Genomic DNA, 15,011 nt, shown 5'->3' on the forward strand with positions numbered 1-15,011 from the left:
TTCGGTTTCGCCGTGCAACAAGCCCATGACTTCCCATGATATCTGTGATCGCGCATTAGCCATACTGCAGAAATCACAATGACCCCTAGTCACATCATAGACGGAGTGGATAAACCTTCTATCACCGTTTCTAGCAAGCAAGTATCGTTTCATATAATTGACGTACGGCGCTTCGCCACAAGCTCCATATGCCTACGGGACGGGTACGCTTGAAGAAAATCTAAAGACAATTAAAAACGAAGTGATGTGCGTAATAGGAAAATGAAACCAACTGGATTTTTTATCGTAAAAAATAAAACCTTTTCACAGGGTGAAATAGCATACTGGTCTTCTGCACGACCGCACATTCCCGTTCGATAATACTGCCCGAAGAAACGTAGTAGCTGCAGATCAGATATTTGTGGGGGCTAGGGTTAAGTAGAATGGCAAGTTGGGCTAGTTGGTACAGATTCTGATTCATGGTAAAAACCAGCGGAATAAACACACGGACAAAAAGAGGGGATGACACACAGCGCTGAACTCGCAACTGAAAGTTTATGACACGGAAAACACGTATTTGCTTCTCTACCCGCTACGGAGCCGTTGTAGCGGGTAGAGAAGCAGAGTCTAAGAAAAAAAGAATTCTGGGTCATGCCGCATGTACACGTGTTGTCCCATGGCTTCAAAAATGTATCGAGCTGTTATGGTGTAAGTGTCCTGTTCTCGGCGCCAAAGAAATTAGGAAAGGTATGTAGCGCGGTGGATAGGAGGTTGGTGCATGTACTATCGGCGTCAAATGAAACGCGGACACAAAAATATGAACCAGAACGTGCAAAACTGAAAATACTGTTCGTAGAGTTCATATAATGGCACGCTATTGGTATGTTTGTAAATCCACTTTTCCCAACTTTGTTTTTGTAACTAAGCCACACGTCATTTTGGCTTGCATGACATGAAATCGCGCTATTAGTGTGTTCAGGTTCATATTTTCGTGTTCGCGTTTCATTTGACGCCGATAGTACCTACACGGGGAAGCTGCGGATTAAAACATGTGTCATGTTTTGTGCCTTGTAGTGTTGGTGTTGTGTATGTGATTCCTTTTGTCTGCGGTCAAGTTTATACTAGGCAAACGGGCCGGAAAAGTCGCCGTAAAATTGCCAGAAGTAGCCAAAAAAGTCGCCCACTTAAAGTGAATATTTTAAGAAGAGCCACAACTGTCGCCATTTTTAGCAATGCCATGCTAGTAGGTACTGTTAAATTACCTCGCGGGATAATGCAGAAGCTTTGAATAGTGGAAAATGGTATCATGATTTTTTTATCTGCTTACTTTACGTCGCGCGGGACAGCGACAGCGGATGACTATTGTCTACAAAGAAGCTAAAATATGCCGGTTTAGGTAAAGCGTTAAACGAATATGAACGGCTTAGAACGGGCGTTTGCTGCACACCATGTTTCACCATTTCCGCTGTCTCTTTAAATTCCCGTGGCAATTATACATGTTCATACACACTTCGCACTACTCTGCATGAAATATGAAGCTAGCGTAAACTATGAAGCATTACACTTTAAACCGACGGCATTGCTTGGAGACTTTCACTTTATTCATAGAACCTCAGGTGATGTATGTTAAAAAAAGCAAGGCTAATTTTTATTTGTGCCGGGGAGTAGCGCTGTAAGGAGGTGTGTTTGAGTGACTTATTCGTTAACCAATCCTAAACTTTGCCGTATCACCGTCGTCTTCCTTAAAGTTCGTTCTTTTCTGTTTGTTCAATTTGTCTCGACGGCTGAAATGCACCTAAATGTCATATAAAGCTCTCCTTGTGGAAAGTGGGGCGTCGGGAGGTACCGCAAATATATAAAATCACCAATGCTAAATGGAGCCAGAAAGTAGCGAAGTCGCACACTGAAATTTCCGTCGCCACGAGTGTAGAAAAGTCGCCAGTTTGGCGGCAAATCGCGAGACCTGGCAACCCTGCTCTTCAGCGCTTGTGTACGCTATAAAATCGTGTTACCGAGTCCAGGGTGGAGTAGACAGAAAAATACGATTTAATGGGAATGATGGCGACAAAACGCCGTTTTGACAAGACACCGTTTGACAACGAAGGAATGTCAGGGAGCCAATCCCGCCAACAAGGCAGACATGAACACTGCGAAGTACGCCTAGCACGTGTACGGGGGGTTTGCCAGGGATATTGAGGAACGACCTTCGAAAGCCGGAATGAACTGTCCGCATGAGGCCGAGCCGTAAGTCAGCGAGGGAGACGAATCAGAGGCTGGGCATTTCTCAAAATCTTTTATTGTTTAAATGAAATTAATTTTATCACTTCTGTCTCACCGTATTCAACGTGTCGGCGCCCCTTTTATTGAGTACCGGGACTTCGAAAAGCCCGCGTCGCGGATCGATGCTTGGTTGGCCGCACTCTCGCAGCCTCAGGGGTGCAGCCAGAGGCGCAACCCCGTGAAAGCGGAGCGTGGGTAGGGTGGCTAGCGTGGGCACAGTAGTCAGTCAGTCTTGTCGGAGCGTACTCCTTGCAGGAACGGACTTCTGCTCCCTCCAGCATGCTTCCGACGTTTCGTGCGTGCCTCGACGGCGTGGCGGAGCCGCTGCGGTTCCGAAGCCGCAAGGCGTCGCGGCCTCACGTGACCGCTTCGCCCGTGCTTTTGGAGTTCGGCAAGCTCTCTGTACACCACCGTCGCAAGAAGCAGACCGCCACGGTGAGTCAAGCGCCGGCTTTTGTCGCACGTGACGCAGATTGAAAGCCCGTTACAACGGATCCTCGGAAGTAGGCGAAACACTGGCCCGTCGTCTGCTAACTTACGACCAAAGTAATCAAGCGAGGATCGCCCTGTGCGTCCTGTGTCTCCAATTACGCGAAACAGAAAGGAAAGGGCGTCTCGCACAGTGTCATGCCATATGTACTTCATTTGTACTCGTGTGCTGTGCTTAAATGCGCCAATTGCAATAGAACATTTTGCCGCTGTAATAGAATTGTGAAACGCAGAGAAGAATTTTAAAGGTTCCTCGAAGTGCTTCTATGGCTGATGCCATACACTTGGACGTAGAAAAAAGTGAACGTCAACCCTGCGCCCCCTCTCCCAACCTCATTGATGGGCGAACATTACCTAGCGAAGCAAAATTGTGACGGCTTCATATTCCCACCCCACTGTTTCATTATGGTTACGTAAAATCATTACCTTCTATGAATAATTTCCGTAGAAGTGCTCCGATGTGATGCAGGGTATAAAGCGGTTTCGAGAATAAAACGTTTCTTGTTCAGCTTCGAGACACGCAATTGTTTCTCACATTCGTCATGCATATCTTTAATGTCTACTGGCGAATGACTTCCAACCACTCCTGTCCTGTGCCGCTCGAGTCCACTGCTGGCCACAGAATTCACCTATTTAATCCCTCCATCTCCTTTATCTCTTTGGTATCCATTTATTCTGATGGTATCCATCCGGTTACCCCAATTGTCCGCCGGTTGTTGATTCGTCTGACTACATGGGCAGCCCAAGTCCTTTTTTTTTTCTTCAACCCTAGTTTGTTCTCTGATCGAGGTAGCTCGATTTCCCGTCGCTGAGCGTTACTCCGATCATTATTCATTCCATGGTCCATTGAGCTGACCTTGTTTAGTAAAGCGCCAAGTTTCAGCTCCGTAGGTCATCACCGCCCGTATGCACTGGTTGTATTATTTTCATTGGAGTGACAGAGATAGCTCACTTTGCATTATTTGGGAGTGGTTGCCGAGTGCTCCCAAGCCCATACCTATTCTGCGCCGCATTTCTCTCTCGTGGTTGGGACAGCACTAATCATCTGTCCAAAGTAGATGTACTCTGAACAAGGCATTTTGGGCATGGTTATTCCTGGTTACTTTAGATTTATTCATATTTATTTTAAGCCCCACGGCCGTGCTTTCGCATTGTAGTTCCTCAAGAAATTTTTGCAGGTGTTTTTATTCTGACTAAGCAAGACTATGTCGTCCGCGCACATCAAACGTCTCAACTGTTCTCCGTTTATCCGTAATCCCGTGTTTTCCCAGTCAAGCTTTCTGAATACGCCAGTCATGGACAAAGGTCAAAAATGGAAGACGACAGTGAAAGCGTCACTGTTTACAAGGACTGAGGCTTGGGCATGTTGGTTCATGACTAAAAGGAGGGGAACAGCGCAAATATGACAGGCACGAGAAGGAGGAGACGACACGCACAGCGCTGACTTACAACAGTTTATTCTTTACCGCTCGGGCACATATATACCACCACGGTTAAAAATACAAGAAAAGCAAGACTAACATGATAATGTCTCTTATCACCATTGCTCGTCACACATCACCATTCGCTCTGCGCCACAAAAAACACGTGCTGAACTAACCTGGGGTCAAAAAATCTAATTCTTTTTGGGAGAGGGTCAGAGAGGGCATGCTTACGCATTTATCTTTTAGGCGGGCGATTTCGGCAGCTTCAATTATTTCTCTGGTGGTTTTATGCTTATTTTTTGCTATTACCTTTGTTTCAGAAAAAATAGGTCTGCATCCGCTAACGCTACAGTCCCTACAGTGGAGGCCCAAGTGGCCACTGATTGCCTTGGTTACTTTGTAGTGGTGCTCTTTCAGCCTTTCATTTAGGCACCTTCCTGTTTGCCCTATATATTGTTTACCACAGGACAGCGGAACTGAATATACTACACCTTCTATGCAGTCTACAAACCGATTTTCATGCTTTGTTGAGCAAGACTGCATTGTTCTTGCTGTTTTGTTGACCCTTGAGCACATCCCTGACAATTTATTGCGGGCGGAAAATACTACTTCCACGTTAGCGCGTTTGCCTATTTTTTTCAAATTATGTGCAATTCGATGCAAGTAGGAAATCACACTTATCTTTTTGCTTCTGTTTTGATCTGATACTGGTAGGCTGTCCTGCGCGTTTCTTTTTAATTTTTGTAGAAACGCTTCCGCTACGGTTGATAGCAACTGTTTCGGGTACCCCGCTATCTGAAGTCTGTCCATCTGCCTAATAAAACTGTCAGGCATACAGTGAATACATGATTTGTTTAAGGCATTTTTTAAGCACGTGGTAACTATCGACCTTTTTACCAGTTTGGAATGGGATGACTGAAACGGAAGCAGTGGCTTGCCGGCGCGTGGATCATACGCCCAGCAGATGTGATTTGGCGAAAAACGAAGCTTGAGGTCTGAAAACCTGATTGTTTTTTTCCACTGGTAATTCGAATGTTAAAACAAGAGGCTTAAAACATTCACTAAACTGGTGTAAAACCTGAAACATTAACGGTTCGAGACCCACCTCGTCAGTATTAAGAATTACTAAAAAATCATCTACATATCGGAAGATTCTGGTTACACTTGAACTCTGTAGTTGATCATGCAGCAGATTATCTAGGTGGGCTAAGAAAAGATCGCTCAGAATTGGTGCTATGCAAGACCCAATGCAAATCCCATTAGTTTGGATGTAAAGCTTATCATCCCATGTCGTAAAAGTCGAGGTTAGGTACATCTCTAAAAGTTCTAAAAAACCTTCAACTGACAAGCCTGTGTTATTTTGAAAGGCAACAGAACCGTAATTGCCTATACAATTTTCAACACAGATCAAAAGTTCCCGATGTGGCAGAGAGTAATACAGGTCCTTAATATCAAAGGAACAAGCCATATAGCTTTTGTCATTGCACTTCTCGAGAAAATCTATAACTTCGTCAGATTTGCGCACGAGAAACGGGTCATTTATTTTTAAAAGATTTAAGTGCTTTTGTAAAAACAACGCTACACATTTTTGCCACGTACCGTTTTCCGAAACAATAATCCTTAGGGGTATGTCTACTTTGTGCGTTTTCGCACTGAAAAACATTTCTAGGCTGGTGCGTTTGCTTTTCTCAATTGATTTAACTAACCCGTCGAGGCTCAACGTTTTACACAATTTCTTGGCCTCGGTTTTTACTTTTTGTAGGGACGTTTTCTCCCGGAGAGTGAAGGCTGATGAAATAGCTTGCTCAGCTTTTGACTTAAACAGGCCTTCTTTTAAAACTACGAAACCCCCTTCTTTATCCGAAGCTAGCAAGGATAGCGAGTGGGTTCTCAGGAAAGACACCGTCTGCCTGACAGGTACATCTGGTTTCCTCTGTCTGCACTTCACGAGAACGTCCACTCCTTCGGACACGCTCCTGTTGGCCTCAGCTTCGGGAGCCAGTCCAGACACTTGTCTCACCAGGCTGAGCAGCTCTGGCGCCGTCTTCTCTGGTTCGACGGCGAATTTTGGTCCTCTATCCAGAACACGAAGTATGCGGTCTGGTAGGGTCACGTCGCCCACGCTCCTGATGATTCGAATTACCAGTGGAAAAAACAATCAGGTTTTTAGACCTCAAGCTTCGTTTTTCGCCAAATCACATCTGCTGGGCGTATGATCCACGCGCCGGCAAGCCACTGCTTCCGTTTCAGTCATCCCATTCCAAACTGGTAAAAAGGTCGATAGTTACCACGTGCTTAAAAAATGCCTTAAACAAATCATGTATTCACTGTATGCCTGACAGTTTTATTAGGCAGATGGACAGACTTCAGATAGCGGGGTACCCGAAACAGTTGCTATCAACCGTAGCGGAAGCGTTTCTACAAAAATTAAAAAGAAACGCGCAGGACAGCCTACCAGTATCAGATCAAAACAGAAGCAAAAAGATAAGTGTGATTCCCTACTTGCATTGAATTGCACATAATTTGAAAAAAATAGGCAAACGCGCTAACGTGGAAGTAGTATTTTCCGCCCGCAATAAATTGTCAGGGATGTGCTCAAGGGTCAACAAAACAGCAAGAACAATGCAGTCTTGCTCAACAAAGCATGAAAATCGGTTTGTAGACTGCATAGAAGGTGTAGTATATTCAGTTCCGCTGTCCTGTGGTAAACAATATATAGGGCAAACAGGAAGGTGCTTAAATGAAAGGCTGAAAGAGCACCACTACAAAGTAACCAAGGCAATCAGTGGCCACTTGGGCCTCCACTGTAGGGACTGTAGCGTTAGCGGATGCAGACCTATTTTTTCTGAAACAAAGGTCATAGCACAAAATAAGCATAAAACCACCAGAGAAATAATTGAAGCTGCCGAAATCGCCCGCCTAAAAGATAAATGCGTAAGCATGCCCTCTCTGACCCTCTCCCAAAAAGAATTAGATTTTTTGACCCCAGGTTAGTTCAGCACGTGTTTTTTGTGGCGCAGAGCGAATGGTGATGTGTGACGAGCAATGGTGATAAGAGACATCATGTTAGTCTTGCTTTTCTTGTATTTTTAACCGTGGTGGTATATATGTGCCCGAGCGGTAAAGAATAAACTGTTGTAAGTCAGCGCTGTGCGTGTCGTCTCCTCCTTCTCGTGTCTGTCATATTTGCGCTGTTCCCCTCCTTTTAGTCACTGTTTAACTCCAAGGAGGGGATCACATAAGAAGAGGGGCACCTATGTCTCCCACTAACAGTGAGCCGATCGGGGCTCTTTTGTTGAGCAAGGCTTCAACAATGTAGAGACACTTGCCGGTAAGTGGGTCGGCACACTGTGAGACTATTCGCAAGTGTAACATCGAATTACTGTTTATTAACTTTATAGGCCCCACTCCCACATTTCTTTACATTGTTTATCCTCCCCGCTTTGTAGAAGAACCAAACCGTAATTGTGTTAGCCCTCAGCTCTCGTCTTTGCTTCTTATTTTGTAGTTTCGTCTTTTGCTTTCCTTTATGTATACCACGGTAGTTTTTTGCGGTGCGAAAACCCAAGACGGAAATTCGCGTTCCTATTCACTGTTTTACTTGGCACTTAATCGTTCTTCTTCATTCGGCTGCTTCGCTTCATTTGATTTTTCCGTTCCTTTTCATGGCTTTGGTTGTGAGAAGGTATTTTCACAGCAGATGGAAGCGCTTCCTAAGAACAGTGCTCGGTTTGTTGGAGAGGCTGCGCAAAGAACAGTGGGTGACGACCTACCACGAAACAACCTCTTCTTTTTGCACGAACGCTTCGGCCGCTCAATATATGCTAGCGACCTTTCCAATGGTTCGCGCGTATACCTCTGCGGGGTAACTGGTGTTCTTAGTGTGCAAATATATTGATTTTTTTGTGGAGAGATGAACTCGTAGTAAAGGAAATCTCATATCTTGACAAGCTTGTAGTTTAAACCGTATAGTTGCCTCTACAAAGGACACCAGTGGCGGTGCGGAAATACGTTTAATGGAGTGTGTGAGCACTTGACTTTTATTTCGAAGATACTCGGGTGCTGATGGTTTGACGCCCCCATCGGTGGGGGTCCTTCTGTAGTCCCCGAAGCCCTGGTCCGTGCTGGCTGCCCAGGCCCTCTCCGCCAGGCTACGCTTGGCTGAGCCCCGTATACTGTATTCCTATTCCACTCGGGCCTCGAGCCGAAGAGATCCTTGAAAGCAATTTTCGCTTGTAAAGGCACTCCAGTATCCGCCACTGAACTGGGCCGAGGAAACATGCGGATGGGAGGACCGGCTCAGAATACGGCCATGAGAGGCTGGCGCTTGCCGGCTGGCCCGCCATTTGCTCGCACATAGTTTGGGTGGGGATTGTGTTTAAGATATAGGGTTTACTTACACTCCCATTCCACGTGTTGCTGAGTACCTGGATTGGGACAGAAATTAGAAGTAGCGAAGTCGAGGGTGTGGCACATGGCACGGAGGAAAGAGAGGGGGATAGGAGTTTGTGTGGAGCTGCAACCCACGTGAGCAACACCCCACAGCGCCATCACAAAAGACCAGCAACGGCGACGACGACGAAGAAAGTACTGGCGGAGCCCCGCAGATCTTTGCTCCGCCATGCAATTATTCATCTCGGAATCTGGCCGTCTCCCGTGCTAGCCCCAGGCCATGCCAGGCTTCCCTCAAAAATATCCCAGCGTGTATAATCACTGCTACCCTTATGACCACTGCCTCTCCACCAACAACTTCCCTCCTTGTTTTATTTCTCTACATACTTTTCATGTTTCTTTCCTTTTCTAAGTTTCGATTTTATTTCGGTTTCAACACTTCCTGACTCTACGTCTCATGTTTGGGCAGTTTATTTTCTGCTTATATTTCCCCCTAAACGCCTATTGTAATTTCATTCCTTAAATGTGTTTCTTTAATTACTTTATGATTTGTTTCGGTGAGCGCCCCTTTCCTGGTAAATCCCGCTGAGTAGGTATCAGCCACATCTTCTGGCACCACCACCACCCTGTGCTGGCTGTCTGATCACCGCCATGCACATACTGTTAATAGATTGTTCAGCTTCTTCATGGTTCGTTTCATCGGCTCTGCCACCACGTTACATTTGGTGGAGTGTGCAGGTTCGTCATCCCCGTCCTGGCCCCAGCTTCGCACCTCATCGGCATCGGTGGACTCATCGCGGGTGCGTGAACCGCGTCGGGCAGCCCCAGCCCCACCGCTACAAGCACTCCACGACGTCCCCCGCCCCGTGTCCCCAGCCCGTGACGAGCCGATCCAGAGCCGCCAAGACCCGACGACATGAGACCAGACGACGACGACGTGACCCCAGCCCTATGGTCCGACATGGTTACAAGACCTCACCGGTCCATCGTTGCTTTGCGGACGTCGCTGCTACAAGACGCCGCTTACCAAACCCATCACTTACATCAGTGTTGACAAGAGCTTCTTCACCGTATATTCTCATCCCATCGTTCATCTTCACCCAGCTCATCATGCTACTGCGGCCTCGACCGGGACAGTCACCTTCAAGAAGATCGTTGTTACCCCTTCAAAGACGAGAAAGACGGCAGCGGCGTGTAACGTCACGCACGAGCATCATCGACGATGACTAACGTCCTCATCGCGCCGTAGCTTCGACCGGGGCGGTCGCCCTCGACCGGGGGGTAATGTTACGGGGCATCTACGTGGGCAATACCCCGCAGCGCTATCAGAAAACACCAGCGACGACGACGACGAAGAAAGTGCTGGCGGACCCTGCGCTTGCTGTCTGATCGCCGCCATGTAAATACTGTAACTAGATTGTTCACCTTCTTCATGGTTCGTCTCATCTGCTCTACCACAACGTCACAATATATATATATATATATATATATATATATATATATATATATATATATATATATATATATATATATATATATATATATATATATATATATATATATATATATATATATATATATATATATATATATATATATATATATATATATATATATATATATATATCACTGCAGCCACGTGTTGTACGGGGGTCCTCGTCCCGTTATTACTACGCTATTATGTACATAATTATGGGGCCCTGTAGAAAACCAACCTCACCAGTGGTGGAACAGTCACCGGAGAGCCAACTAACTCTTCTTTTATTAGAATGCGCTGCGTATAGAGAGCCGTATTTCGTGGTATCTCTTTATTAATAACTCTGTGTAGGGACATGTGGACTGAAGAAGCAGGGCGCATCTATTGTAAAAATGGGAAACCTTAAGTTTCCTTTTCAATTGTACAAGGTTTCAACTCTCAACTACCGGTGGAGACACTGCTGGGACACTCCTAGAATTCTGCATCGCTTCACGTGCCTGTTGAGGGTCGTCGAAACATCTACGATCACATTCCTTGGTGCTGCGCTTTCCCAGAAGGCGATCGAAGGAAACGCGAGTCTTTGAAGTGGACAGGGCGGTTCTTTCCGTCATACCTCACTTTTAATGGGTTCGGGCTACCGCGCTGAAGCGGCTGCTTTTTTACCTCTCTCTGGGGCAGACACGGGACAACAGCACAAGAGGCCGATCTTCCCGAGGAAATCGTTTGGCCCTTTTTTACCCTTCTGGGTAGCCGCACACACAAAGCCCGGTCGTGCGTCTTGTCAGCCACGGTGCTCGGCCTTCGTTTCCCGATTCCGGCGGGGCTCTTTTCACTTTGGCAAATCGATCTGTCGACGGAAGCTATTTGCCCAGCCCGTTCCTCGGTTTGTTGTTCAAAGTTCCCGCGGAAAGGACAGGAGGTGCCATCGATCCGTCTCAGGTTTCCAAAACTTGCTCTCAGGGGAAAACTTTGTGTCCAGACAGCGGCAACTTTGCTTCCTTACACCGTTTTGGGATTGAAAAAAAGTTTTGGCGGGCGGCGAAAGACCGAACGGCTATCGGGTGCCGAAAGTTGATGATGACGGCATCCTGGCCACTTTGTCGGCGTGGGAAAAATATAGGCCCTCGCCTCAAGCTTTCTGGTTTGGGAACAGTTGGAGCTCAGTTGCAAGTGGGCGGTTCGAGGGCGTAGCGATCAGAAATACCACTGAGTGTGGGCGATTTCGAGCAAGACGCCGTCACAAACTGGAAAAGGAGAGGCACTCGTGGCGCAAGAGAGGTACTCTTGCTCGCTAAAGGAACATTTATTTCTAACTGGAAGACAAAAACTTCTGCGACAATGCGTGGTCGCATGAATGTTACGAAACACCGGACCGCGTTGGTTACGTATGCATTTACCACGTCAAACTTCCTTATATATATGGACAAAGAAAGTCACCTGCCGTAAGTTATTTTTCATGTTCGTGCGCAGAACTTAGGAGTGTTCACCGCGAAAGTCTGTGGAGCAAGATTTCGTCGATGCACAGTGCACGAGTATTTTCTCAAGTGCGGCGCGTTGAGAATTGACCCGAAAACGACCGCAATGAGTGCGCTAGCCTTCTCCCGGCAGTGAAAATAAGAATTAGTGCCGACAGCCGTTTCCTGACAGCGAAGTATATGCTGAAAAACTGATGCTGCGTGCTGTCTGAACAGGACAGAAATGGCGTTGCGCTGCTGAGCACGAGGTCGCGGGTTCGATTCCCGGCCGCGGCGGCCGCTTTTCTGATGGAGGCAAAAAGCAAAAACGCCCGTGTGTACGAGATTTCGGCGCACGATAAAGATCCTCAGGTGGTCAAAATTAATCCGGAGCCCTCCACTACGGCGCGCCTCATCGCCTGCGTTGCGTCGGCGCGTTAAACTGCACAATCAATCAATAGGACAGAAATGGCCATGCCTGGGCCCACAGGCCAACCATGACTCGCGAGTAATTCGACGGAACGGATGAGATTTAGCAACGGGCGGCTCTCCACAGCTGAGCGCCTTTCCGTGTACCGACTCGCTGACTAAGACCTAGCCATGCTCAACAATGAAGCCTAGAACCCTACGCGCAACAAGCTCTTATATCCGTCATCCGACTGGCGGGACACATTATCTAGTCCTCTGCGCGATACCGTTTCCGTAGCCTTTGCCATAGATAAAGCGACCACATCAGGCGAATAGGCTTCAATTAGGACATCTGCGCGCGCAGACTACTTCCTGCTCAAGCGCTATTCATTCAGCTCGGCCGTTCCAGTTATTACAGTGCTTTGTATCACAAAGACAACAAACTGATGGACATGAAGTCGGGGTGGCCTTTGTGTCATTGTGCACTGTTTTGTTGATCAGTAACAAAAGCAACGAAGATCCTAGTGGTGGCTGCGTTTGGCCTGACTTTGTTGTGTCACGTCCTTTAGATGCGACTGCATCTCATTCACTTGCCTTGTCCCTCCATACGGCGTTGTCCGTCCACACCCCTCCCCCTACACTATAAAAAAATAATAATTAGCGGCGCCCGGTTTCGATCCACGACCCTGTGGGCGGAACGTGAGGTACATGGTGCTCTTCCCACTTCACCACAAAACCGAGACAGAATCAAATGCTACGAACGCGCCTTATATCCTTCACTCATTCAAACTACGTCAAGATGCTACTGATACAACGCATGATGGGGCAATGATTAACACTTGCAATGAAAGAAAAGAAGCTCCCACTTACAGCAACAATGATGGAGTAAAGGTCGTTGCGACAGCGAAGTCCCAAGCATACCACTTAAAGAGATTAACCAAGATTGGCCAATAAAACATAATAATAATCATAAAACAATAATCATACGCGTTCCCGACACGTTTCACGCGATTTCAGAATCAATCCAACGGAAACACCAAGTGAACCCCACAATGCGTCGCATCTACACAGGGTTCCCCTCGCGGGGAGGTGGGCGCAATTTTCTTTTTTTTTTACTGTGCTGTCCGTGCGCTTATAATTGGTGAAAATATTCAGACGATGCATTCATTGGTAGGTCCAAGGAAGGTGTGAAACTTCGACGACTGGAATATTTCGTCCTGCTCAGTTATGAAAGTTGTCGCAATATATTGTCATGCAGCAGCATGTTGTTCACCAACGACCTTGTTCACCAGGATAAATTGTCAAATGTTGACACTATCAATAGTCCCTGTGGCGTGACTTTAGCAACGGTTCTTTTGCATCATTGCTGTCGAGCAGGTTGGCCTCCCCAAGCGGTCCCTGCGGGCGCGTTACGTCGGAATGTTCGGGAAATCTGAGCACAGGGTGGGCGCAGAAACCCTAATCGCGTTGGAAAGCGCTGCCTTGGCAGAATTTCCCCACCTCCCGTGGCTGGCCCTCTGGCATCCAGTGGTGCGAGGCGCCCTCTCGTATGCCGACGGTGTGGCAAAGCCCGGGAATGCTTGTCGTTGCGGTCACGTCCAGCGCGATTGATTTTCCCGGGAGCTTCTGGCCCGTCAATCTCTGTCACCCGACCGAAGCTCCCCTTCTCGCTGCTCGCACTTTATCAGCCTCCTGGCCCATGGCGCCCAAGACGACGGGTCGGAGGTAACACACAGTACACATTACTCCGCCGCTAAACCGTTCGCCTTGTACTTGCTCGGGCGTCAGTCTAGTCTTCGGTGGTATCTCACTGTGGGCTCTCACGCACTTGCTCAACTTTCTAACCTCATGCGAATTCCGAGTTGTGAACATTTAAAAATGTCTATTTTGAGCCTGTTCCAAGATGTGACGTAGTTGCATGGGTGAGGCGTTGTCAGACGTTGCAAAAGAATTTGATAAGCATATCTCGCATTAAAATCCACCGCCAAGAAAAATAACAATGTTTTCAGAGCCTGTTTTGCAAAAGAAGGCAACAACAAAACAACACTGATAGAAAATTATCCGCTCATTTTAAGGTAAAAAAATTGCTTACTTGGAACAAAAACAGAAGGAGTTCGAGCAACCGACTCACCAATCAAATGTTCCACCTTATTAGGCCTCGATCCCCGTGGCGGAGATCTAGTTCCTCTCCGCGTGCTGCACCTGGAAGCAAAGATTACGGAACACGCAAATGGAGGGGAGTTTTAGGACTCTCCCATCCAGGCACCGCGGAGAGTTACGAAACGGCTAGAAATTACTGCAGGCCGGGAAGCTGGGGCCGGGGATGTTCATGCGGCACCGCTATATGCTGTGCACCCTAAATACGGCGCGATTGTTGTGGAGTCAATTCCACGCCAGCAAAATATTGTGGTTTGCTTACAGGAACTCAAGTGAAGTTGTCACGAGTTCATGTTCGTACTAGTAAACAATTGTGCGTTCTTTTATTCGACAAGCCTTTATGCCGCAAGGCTTTGTCCCGAATTCGAATGAACGCTGGTCATGAGGCATTGGGTGTTGAAAGGAAACCATGTCAGAATTTAGCAATGCTGCCGAATGTCTCAAATAGGTTTTTTCTTTAGAGCTTCAAATTATAGCCGCAGCTGTATTTCGCAAACCGGATAATTTAAAGATTTTTTTGGTCCACTGTTACGTAGGTAAGACGAGCTAAATCTTCACTAGAATAAATTTGGCGGAGGTTATGAGATAAGAACGATTCCACAAAAAGAGAACGTGAGGGAATCTTGCATAAGCTGACGCAGTGCGTCGTCTTTCCTTGGCGTGGTTGATTCGACAGACAGACAGACGGACGAACGGACGGACGTAGAGACAGAGAGGGATGGTTGGGCGGACCAAAATTTGTGTGTTTACGTATCGACTTGAAAATTTCGGGGTGGGAGCGTTGAGAGATACTAAATTATGACCCTTTGAAAGTTCCGAAAGCGAATACTTCCGAATAAATTTGTTAGTTTGTCGAAACAAAAGCAAGCTCCAATTCATAAAAATAAATTTGCATCCCCGCTTGCTCTACATATGTTCTTAGAAATCAGCGCGTCCAAGAGAAGCCGTCTC

At 46.9% G+C, this 15,011-nt stretch overlaps 1 protein-coding gene across 1 annotated transcript in view; it reads left to right on the top strand.

Moving 5' to 3' along the window:
• Positions 1–2,512: 2,512 nt before the first annotated feature.
• LOC144161612 (uncharacterized) overlaps positions 2,513–15,011 on the top strand; it is a 138,540-nt gene continuing 126,041 nt past the window's right edge. Inside the window, exon 1 of the mRNA XM_077692249.1 lies at positions 2,513–2,694. Coding sequence (XP_077548375.1) covers positions 2,539–2,694 — 156 coding nt within the window. The 5' untranslated portion in view covers positions 2,513–2,538. The remainder of the gene's footprint in view (positions 2,695–15,011) is intronic.

The sequence above is a fragment of the Haemaphysalis longicornis genome, unplaced genomic scaffold (assembly GCF_048455015.1).
Source record: "Haemaphysalis longicornis isolate Haplotype H1 unplaced genomic scaffold, Haemaphysalis longicornis Haplotype H1 scaffold_12, whole genome shotgun sequence".
Classification (NCBI taxonomy): domain Eukaryota; kingdom Metazoa; phylum Arthropoda; class Arachnida; order Ixodida; family Ixodidae; genus Haemaphysalis; species Haemaphysalis longicornis.